General features: G+C 39.4%; 1 protein-coding gene across 8 annotated transcripts in view; it reads right to left on the minus strand.

The window, feature by feature from the left end:
* The window catches only part of GUCY1B1 (guanylate cyclase 1 soluble subunit beta 1), a 48,463-nt gene extending 38,189 nt beyond the window's left edge, over positions 1–10,274 (minus strand). For 2 of the 8 annotated variants that reach the window (XM_085860087.1, XM_085860090.1), the window contains exons 1-3: positions 10,116–10,269; positions 3,376–3,452; positions 3,056–3,129 (exon numbers count right to left, since the gene is read on the minus strand). In XM_085860087.1, the coding sequence (XP_085716213.1) occupies positions 3,056–3,129; positions 3,376–3,441 (140 nt within the window). In that variant the 5' untranslated portion in view covers positions 3,442–3,452; positions 10,116–10,269. Of the gene's footprint in view, positions 1–3,055; positions 3,130–3,375; positions 3,530–10,115 lie in introns of all 8 variants that reach the window. The other 6 variants (XM_085860092.1, XM_085860086.1, XM_085860088.1 and 3 more) reach the window with 6 other exon arrangements.
* Positions 10,275–10,513: the final 239 nt, after the last annotated feature.

Genomic DNA, 10,513 nt, shown 5'->3' on the forward strand with positions numbered 1-10,513 from the left:
TTAGGGTGGCGGCTTGGGATCCTAGGATCCTGAGTTCAAGCCCTGTTGGCCACTGAATTAAAATACACCAGGAGGTTGACTCAGCCTGTCATCCTTCTGAGGTCGGCAAAATGAGCACCAGTGTACTGGTAAGGGGGACACTGCATCAGCGGCATAGCCACGTCCCAACCAATGATGCAACCAGCAGCCACAGGCTGCACTCGAAAGAGAGACAGAGACAGAGACAGAGACAGAGACAGAGACAGAGACAGAGACAGAGACAGAGACAGAGACAGAGACAGAGACAGAGACAGAGACAGAGACAGAGACAGAGAGAGAGAGAGAGAGAGAGAGAGAGAGAGAGAGAGAGAGACAGAGAGAGAGAGAGACAGAGAGACAGAGAGACAGAGAGACAGAGAGACAGAGAGACAGAGAGACAGAGAGACAGAGAGACAGAGAGACAGAGAGACAGAGAGACAGAGAGACAGAGAGACAGAGAGACAGAGAGACAGAGAGACAGAGAGACAGAGAGACAGAGAGAGAGAGAGAGAGAGAGAGAGAGAGAGAGAGAGAGAGAGAGAGACTGAGTACTGTATATTGATCGACTTGAACAAAGTTCAGAGGCCACTCGCCTGTATTGGCCCTGCGTTGTTCTGCGGTGCATTGGGCGGTGGCTGGCTCTCTGAAAACGTGCAATTTTATTTTACACTATGTTTCCCCTTTTGTCCTATCTTCTTTCATTATACGACCCGTCATTTCAGCTTAGATAGATGCATATAAAAATTAAACATTTCGATCTTAAAAGTTTCTTCAACCGTTTCATGGGAGTGCTTGGTTAAGCCATTTGGCGAGCGCTCTTCAAGCTTCAATGGCGATACCATGGTTCAATACCAGAGTTAGGAAGGCAAAATAAATTAGATGATTACAATGAGTAAAAAATGTTTTCAGTTGTGACAAAGCAATGAATCACCACATCACAGCTGGATAGCCAAGAGATATGCATGCTCGCTCTAAGCTGTCTAGCCTGGGTTTGAATCGCGACCCAGCTATAAACTGTCATCCTGGTGTTTCACAGGCAGGGTGATTCTTCAATGTATGTGCCGTCTCTCGGATGGACATTAAACTGGGTGTCACATCTGCTCGAATCCCGCTCCCCTCTGCCTCTCACCCCAATCCCACCTCTCTCTCACCCCCTCTCCCATTCCCACCCTTCTCCCTCTGTCTCCCACCTCTCCCTCCTCCTCCTGCTTCCCCACCCCACCCCCTCTGTTAAGGATTTATTGAATTTAAACTGCTTCCATATAGGGTAGCATGTACGAAATAAGATTTGGATTGAGCCTTCCAGAGGGGTGCAAAGGTCACTGCATGTGCGAGCATGCATGCAGGCAGGCCAAGTAGATAGCGTGGGTATTAAATGCTTTCGCACAGTTTTATGTAGAACCTGGCAGTTAAAAAGTAAATGTTGCTGTTTGCTCGCGTTTTATCGCCCTTCCCTTACCCACCCCTCATGCTGCCTTCCCTTCCCTTCCCCTCATGCTGCCTTCCCTTCCCCTCACACCATATTTTCTTACACTCACACTGCCTTACCTTCCCTTGCCCTTATGCTGCCTTGCTTTCCCAACACCTCCCCTCACACTTATCTACTCCCAAACCTCTTCCCCTCTCCACCCCCATGGACATCTCCCAGTGGTCTTAACGTACTGTTTTAATGTACCCCATTTCAATCAATCCTGTACTACACCCCCTCTCCCCACCCCCATTCTCCACAAGTCGCACTACCAAACACAAGTTGAGATCCCCTTCCCTTACACTTAGCTCCTCCCAATCCCCCTCCCCACTCCTCCCCCTTCTCTCTCCCCCATCCTTCTTGCCCCCCTCCCTCCCGGATGGAGTATATGTTTGTTGAGGCATCACTCTCCCCACCCACCCCCCTTTCCTTGCTCCCCCTTCTATCTTCCTCACCTTCCTCCCTCCCCCTTGATACCCAATACCACTCTTTCCCTCCCCTCTTCCTCCTTGTCCTCTCTCCTGTCCTCTATTCCTCCTCTCTTCCTTCCCTCCCTCTTTATCCCTCCACCCCTTAATATTCCTGTCAGCGAAGCAACGGGTTGTATTTGCTCGTTGTAATAATAATGATAATAATAAACAGAAGAAAAACAATAGGGTACCCTGTACTCACAGGGTACCCTAATAACATGACCTCTACACTGGCTGCTCCTGTAGGGAAATGCGTGTTTCTCTATTTAAAATGCAAGATTTTCACTCCACTTCATTGCTGCACGAATCCGCATGCACGTGACTTGTTTCTTAAACGTGACTTTTTTTAAAATGCCTTACAATGAACAATAAGAGGAGATTGGGACCATACTCTGTGCAAAGTGTTGGTACTGCTTAAGCAGTCTCCTTGGCTATTGGGCACAATCCTGGACGGGTCGCCACTCCGACACAGTATACCAGCATGCTGGCACTCATTTTGCCGACCTCGGAAGGATGACAGGCCGAGTTAACCCCCACCTGGTATTAATTCAACAGCTGAGTGGGATTTGAACTCAGAACCCAATGATCCAAAGCCTGCCACTCTAACCATTAAGCCAACACCAGGCATAATGAACAACAAGGATAACTGTCGATCAAGGTGCACACAAGCACATCCTCCAGAATGGGCATGGATAACTTGTACATAATCCACATTCGAGATGTAAAATCAACTTCGAGTTAAATTAGACATAATAAATAGTGGGGTTAGATTAAACAACTTTGTCGAACTGTGACAAAGGCAACCCAAGGTGCGTGTCGGGCTTGAGAGAAATTCTGGGACTGTTTTCTTGAAACCATTTCCTGTGGCTGCAGATGGTGTGCAGAAATATGTGCATTCTTCACGTGTTCTGGTAAAGCTAGCCAACTTTGTTTGAATTTAATTGTTGAAAAAAAAAAAAACCCCAACCCTGCACATCTGAGAATGAATGATCAATATTAATGTGGATCGACGTGCATGCTCATTTACTCAAACACATCAATTACAAGTCTCTCCCCTTCAAGCAATGCTATTTAAAGAGGTTCATTCAAAATCATTCACCTGATGGCTTCCCAAACCTCTTCTCCATAGTTCCTGAGGATGAGCAACTCCAATGCATGGTTGACAAAACCGTACTGAGGGCAGAAGCACAGGAAAGCTACTCATACGTTTTGAAGCCATTCTGATTCTGTAATTTATTTTAAGAAGGATGTCCAGCAATTTACTCTGTTGTGGTTATCAAGTTGTTGTTCCTGGTATTTAATTTTCAAACTATGGTGGTCTAAGGAATGTAGTAGCTACCATACTCATGATGAGTTTGTGGTAATGAAATATTCCAGCACTCAATTACTCTCTGCTATATATGCTTGACATAGACTCACCTGTCGTGATGAACCGTCATCCATCATTGGCAGTTGGCCTATCGTAAGGTGCCTGTGTCTCACCATTCTGTTTGTATCTGTACGAGTATTGACCGATGGACAGGAGATGTATGATTTACACAATGCTGCAGTCACTGTGTGAATGTGTCTCATGCTGTGGATCAGGAATGAAAACATGTATATTTTGACCATTCTATGAAAATTAGGTGATCATGACGTCATGAAAAAGGGTCTTCCATCATGAATACGACGTTTGTTAGTTGCAAAATCTAAGATTTTTCAAAGTATACTGGTCAGTCCATTTTGTTATTGTCTGTTCGTCTGTTTGTCTGTTTGTCAATCGCCAACAGGTCACAATTCCAAAGCGATAGTCATGAAACTTTACCAAGTTGTAGAGGTAGTTTCAACTGAGAAGCCTATTAATTGAGGTCAAAGGTCATCTTGCGGTCAAATTTCTAAAATTGTCATTTTTCATCCGATTGACTTAAAAGTTAAACAGTATTTGCACATTGCGTCACTGAATTGGGAAACCAACGATTTGAGGTCAAAAGGTCAAAGGTCAACTCAAGGTCAAACTTCTAAAACCATCAATTTTTAATCTGAAAAATAATAAATTTTCATCCGATTGAACTGAGCTTTGATTAAGATTGTCAATTTTAATCTAATGAAATGGACAATTTGATGTATCCATGGCAACCTTTGGAGAGGGGGGGTGGATTTTGCAACTATCGTGCTCTGCAAGACGCCTTTTTCTTATTTTTTTCGATTCCGTTAGATTTTTAGGCAATTCTGGCTTTTCGTAGATAGCATTAAAGTGCCCATTCCAAGTCTCCCTGAGGACATTGAGTCAACAACAGTATGGTCTTGATTTTGCTGGCAATGACTAATATTGGTCTCAAGCATTGGGAAAATGAGTGTTATCGAAAAATATTCATTATCTCTCTATAATTCCAGCAATGTGTGTGTGTGTGTGTGTGTGTGTGTGTGTGTGTGTGTGTGTGTGTGTGTGTGTGTGTGTGTGTGTGTGTGTGTGTGTATATATGTGTGTGTGTGTGTGTGTGTGTGTGTGTGTGTGTGTGTGTGTGTGTGTGTGTGTGTGTGTGTGTGTGTGTGTGTGTGTGTGTGTGTGTGTGTGTGTATGTGTCTGTGTCTGTGACCGCTGTTTCTCGACAACCACTGGTCCGATCTAATTTAAACTTGCCAGGTATATTGCTGGGGACCTGAGTATGTGCCTTTTCAAGGTTTGATATTAATCAGACAAGTGGTTCCCAAGTTATGGCCATTTATTTTCCAAACCAATGACAGGACACGTTGCTGCGTAGGCGTGCCGATGGGGAAAGGGCGCCTTAGTTACCAATGACAGGACACGTTGCTGTGTAGGCGTGGCCGTTGGGGAAGATATCCTCAGCCGCGTTCCCCATTACGGGTTACAACGTACAGACTTCCGGATAGTGATGACTTAGTGTATTCTAATAATTTCTTGATTTCTTATGCGCATTTATAGATAAACACAATGCCCCAATCCAGTTGTTGTTTACGAGAGCGAAGGAACGGCCTATATAGTTGTTTGAAGGTTTTTTTGCACGTATGGGCACGCACTAGTATATACAATAGCTGGAAATTATACTCGATCTACACAACACTACACAACACAAGAAAAAATTAAAAATTGAACATCCATCTTGTGGGTCATTCCATGCCAACTCACCTAAGGGTCCCCAGGTCACCTCCTCAGATTTTGCTGGAAAAATTCTTAAATGTAGATCTATAAGGCTCTACCCACCATGCAAAAGATTAGCTTTCAATTCCTCATAGTTTAAAAAATATCTATCTCTAGAGACCTTTGAAATTTGGCCCTAAAAATGCCGAATGTGAAAAACGCATTTTTTTCCAACTTCAGTGGCTTATAATTAACCACTGCCATCGAAGATGGATGGAGGTTACTGTTTTCACCCCTGTCTGTTTGTTTGTTTGTGAACAGTATTATGGAAAAACTCCTGGACGGATTTCGACGAAACTTTGTGGGGGGATTAGGTATGGTCCAAGGATCATGCCATTAGATTTTGGACTTGGTCCAAAAAAAAAAAAAAAATTTTTGCAACTTTTTTCAAAAAAATTTCGATTTTATTTGAAAAGTATATGAATTTTTTTTTTTGCATTTCTACATGTTTTAAGTGATTTCCAACCCCAAAAAAATTTGTTAGAGAAAAAAAAAAACACAAATTTGGCAACTTTTTTTTCAAAAAAAATTTCGATTTTTTTTTTGGCATTTCTACATGCACGTCGATCTAGTTTAGTTTATTCAATCGTGGTTCAGTAGAGTCTGATCCGTTTTGACCTTCAATGAATAGGATATCAGGTTCACTTAAGTGACCCAGCAGTATTGGCGGCAGAGGTTTTGCACTCTACCGAGTGCTCCCCCTCGAGTTACCTTCGCAAACTTATTCGCATAACTCCAAAAGTATTGAACTGAATCACAGCAAATTTGGTGGGATCATTGGTTATTATCCGAGGACCATTTGATTAGATTTTGGGAGCGATCGGGTCAAAGGTCAAGGTCATGAAAAGGTCAAAATCGTCTTTTTATCATAGCGCGGTCAATTTGTATCCAATTTGCATCCAACTAATGCCAAAATGTTCAAAATTCAATGCCCCATCTTGTGATATGTGACATGACACAATGACGTAATAACCCTTATTAGCGGTTGGGAGTCAAAGGTCATGTGGGTCACGAGATTGCAAAATGTGCGGTTTTAGTCATAACATGGTCAATTCTTATCCGATTTGCATGAAACCAACACCAAAATGTTGACTTCTGTTCCCCACACTCTAATACCAATTACAAAATTAAGAGTACAAAGGTCAAGGTTGAGGTCATGAAAAGGTCAAAATCGCCATTTTGCCATAGTGCGGTCGATTTTTATCCAATTTGCATGCAACCAATGCCAAAATGTTGTGAATTCAATGCCCGATCTTGTGATAAACGATATGACACAGGAAATTTAATGTTTTTAAGCCATCATAACACATATGAGATGGCAGATGTGGTGTGGGATTAAATACCCTCATAATCAACGGTTTCTGGGGGGGGGGGAATGTAGCGTTGGCGAAGGTATGCGCTCTACTGAGTGCCTCATTCTAGTTTTATAATGGACTCCTCCAGAAAGCTAATATTGCAAATAATTATTAATTGGCATCGAAATTTTTCAATTATGGCATTAGATAGCTTCTGGGATGCATATTTCTCACTCTATAGGAAGCTAAAATAAGGTGAAACTATAGGAGCCCTCCTGAAAATATGGAATGACTTAGAATTTTTTTCCTCATAACACAGTGATTATAGGGTCATTATCTATCCATAGATACATTTTTGCTGGGATAATACAGTTAGGTGATGAATTATAAAAGTTTTAACATAAGCCCTTGCCTCCGAGGGCTCTAAAATGGGCTAATTTTGTCCCCTGGTTTGACCATGTGGCTCAGGGTTTAGGATCTTCATTTTTTTTTCTAAAGATTTCCTCATATAAGATGCGTCTACTGACCAAATAATTTTATCTAACGCTAATGGCTTCATCGTAAAATAAATTTTTATTTACATGCACGTTTTTTATAATTATTCACTTTTTTCATATTCAGAAGTTTATAAATCTTAAATGGAACTATCCAGGAAAGAGTTACTGCAGAATTTTATAAACTGGTATACAAAATTTCAGATTGTGGCATCAGAATGTCTCTAGAAAGCACATACTCCTAGTTTTAGGAATCCAAATATGGCAATTTGGCCCACTTGGTACAAAACAAGGTGAACTTGCAGGAGTGCGCATGAGGCTAAATTATGCTTCTTATTAGACATTAGTGATAAGGATGTTATTTATTCATAAATACATGCTAATGATTACTTTCGTAAGTGATTGCAAATTATAAATTAGAACAAATTTGATTAGTTGAGTAGCAGCTTTTTTATTTACATATATACAGAGACAATGAATATTAGTAGTTTTTATACCTTCGAAAACTCTTTAATGACCTTTCATCTTTTATGATATTCATTATCATGATTATCTAGCACTCAGAGGCACAGACTTTTACATGTTAAAAACAGGCACGGAATGACCCTTTTGCCCAACCTTCCTTGTATAATAGGTCTTGTGACATTCCTGGTCTAATTTGGTTCCAACAGTGCATCTACTTGTCAAACTTGTGCCACTGGGCCCAGGTTTTTCTTCATCCATTTCCTTTGTTTCCTCCTCTCCTTTGTTCTCCAAACAGACAAACAGACAGACAGGTTGACTGTGCTGCCCCTAGTGTTGTGACAGACCATTACTTCATCTTGTGGTGTATGTCATAACTAATGACTTCAAATAGAGAACTGTAGGACATGTTTTTTAAATTAAAATCCAAGCATATGTTTTGATTATCATTACAAGAATTTATTTTTGAATAAAAAATGTACTTATAATAATTATTAATTTATGAGAAGAATAATCTAAGTTGTTACATAACCTCAGTTAATGCCCCCTGCATATTCACCATTTTTGGTCAAAGTGGCATTTTCAACTTCCTACAGATAGAAACATATGCATTTATCAGGCATTCTGATAACAGATCCTTAAATTTCATGCCAGTTTATAAATATCTGCAGTATCACTTTGCTGGAGTGTTCAGTTTGAGATTTATAAGTTCATGAATATGAAAAAAAATGAATAATTATAAAAAACGTGCATGTAAATAAAAATTTATTTTAATATGAAGCCATGGGCGTTAGATAAAATTATTCGGTCAGTAGACATCTTATATGAGGCAATCTTTGGAAAAAAATTAAGATCCTAAACCCCTAGCCACATGGTCAAACCAGGGGACAAAATTGGTCCATTTTAGAGCCCTCGGAGGCAAGGGCTTCTGGTAAAACTTTTATAATTCATCACCTAACTGTATTATCCCAACAAAAATGTATCGATGGATAGATAATGACCCTATAATCACTGTGTTATGAGGAAAAAATTCTAAGTTGTCCCATATTTTCAGGAGGGCTCCGATAGTTTCACCTTATTTTAGCTCGTTTTGGCCCAAAAGCAATTTTTAGCTTCCTATAGAGTGAGAAATATGCATCCCAGAGGCTATCTGATGCCATAATTGAAAAATTTGGATGCCAATTAGTAAATATTTGCAATATTAACTTTCTAGAAGAGTCCATTATAAAATCATAAGCCCCTGAAGTTGAAAAAAAATGCGTTTTTCACATTTGGCATTTTTAGGGCCAAATTTCAAAGGTCTCTAGAGATAGATATTTTTTAAACTATGAGGAATTGAAAACTAATCTTTTACATGGTGGGTAGAGCCTTATAGATCTACATTTAAGAATTTTTCCAGCAAAATCTGAGGTGACCTGGGGAGGTTTTTGAAATTTAGGTGAGTTGGCACGGAATGACCCTATTATGTTTCAATGGCATGGATGGAACACCAGCCTCTTGTGGAGCCAGAACCTCATTATTGGTTCTCGGGTGCCAGCAGTGACCACTATTTTCGTTGTGTCTGTGTGTCTGTCTGTGTGTTTGTCTGTGACTCTCTCCAGAGCATAGCTCCGTGACGTTTGATGCGGTCTTGATGAAACTTGGACAGAAGCTAGATATCATGGTCTAGTTGTGTCTTTTTGTAAGAGGGGCGTCCCACGCCCCTTGTGGGCGGAGCCACGCTCACTTGAACTATTTATTTATCGCAATTTCATTTCCAAGAAGCTGTATGTAATGTCCATAAGTACAACATATAAAAAATCCGATTTGATTTGGTCAATTTTGAGGGAAGAGATAGGTTTTTACGGTAGGGCTTCCTCAATAATTCCCGCGAACCATCGTCGTCTCCCGGCTTGTTATTATTATTATTATTATTATTATTATTATTATTATTATTATTCAAACAGGTGTTCGCTGCCAGTCCCCAGAGTCTCTTATTATTCATAGAAACCCAAATACAGCTTTTACTATGAATTGTCGAGGTAAACAAGAATCCTGAATACACAATTCACATTCTTCCAACAGGTGATCAGTAAGTCCGTGTCTTACGTCGGAAAGGTCGACGCATGATACGAATAACTATTATTTCACATAATCATTTTTACTTTGAAAATGAAAATAACTGGAATTATAGTCCAAATTATCTCAAAAAGTGCGAAAAAAAAATATTATATATTATATATATATATACATACATATATATATATATACATATATATATATATATATATATATATACATACATATATATATATATATATATATATACATATACATATATATACATACATATATATATATATATATATATATATACATACATATATATATATACATACATATATATTTACATACATATATATATTTACATACATATATATATATACATACATATATATATACATACATACATATATATATACATACATATATATATTTACATACATATATATATTTACATACATATATATATTTACATACATATATATATTTACATACATATATATATTTACATACATATATATATTTACATACATATATATATTTACATATATATATATATATATATATATATATATATATATATATATATATATATTTATATTTGGAGGGGCCATGAATTTGATCGATGTGAGAAATCGAATGAATTACCATGACAGGTTCACATACGTGAGGTAATTGTTAAAGAGCAAAAAAATTGAGTCACTCATCATCAAACATCGGACTTACCATGGTGGGAGTAAAAGATCACGTGTCGTTCACGGTGAGAGAAATTTTGTGGTGATTATACTTAAAACCTGGACATCGCGTCAGGTAAATCCGAGCTCGAGCGGCGAATCGTCGACGTGACCGCTCGCGCCGTTACGTCATGACGTCGGTCCGTAATCTGCATTCTTGCCCGAGTAATGTCGGCTGTGTTTTCACCTCAAGTCAAGTAAAAACGTATCTCTCAACCACAGACAGTTAAAGATGCCCGTACTGAGAAACATTTAAAGTGGATTGAAGTCGACGCCGTGCAGTCTCCTATTTAATAAGCGAACGGCCTTTACGTTATACACCGCATAAGTAGCCACGACGTCGGACACGCACGCTTTTGAATGCATTGTCGGAGAGCGAACCCGAGGGAT

This window comes from Eptatretus burgeri, chromosome 16 (genome assembly GCF_056783735.1).
Source record: "Eptatretus burgeri isolate ZD-2024b chromosome 16, Ebu_testis_v1, whole genome shotgun sequence".
NCBI classification, from domain to species: domain Eukaryota; kingdom Metazoa; phylum Chordata; class Myxini; order Myxiniformes; family Myxinidae; genus Eptatretus; species Eptatretus burgeri.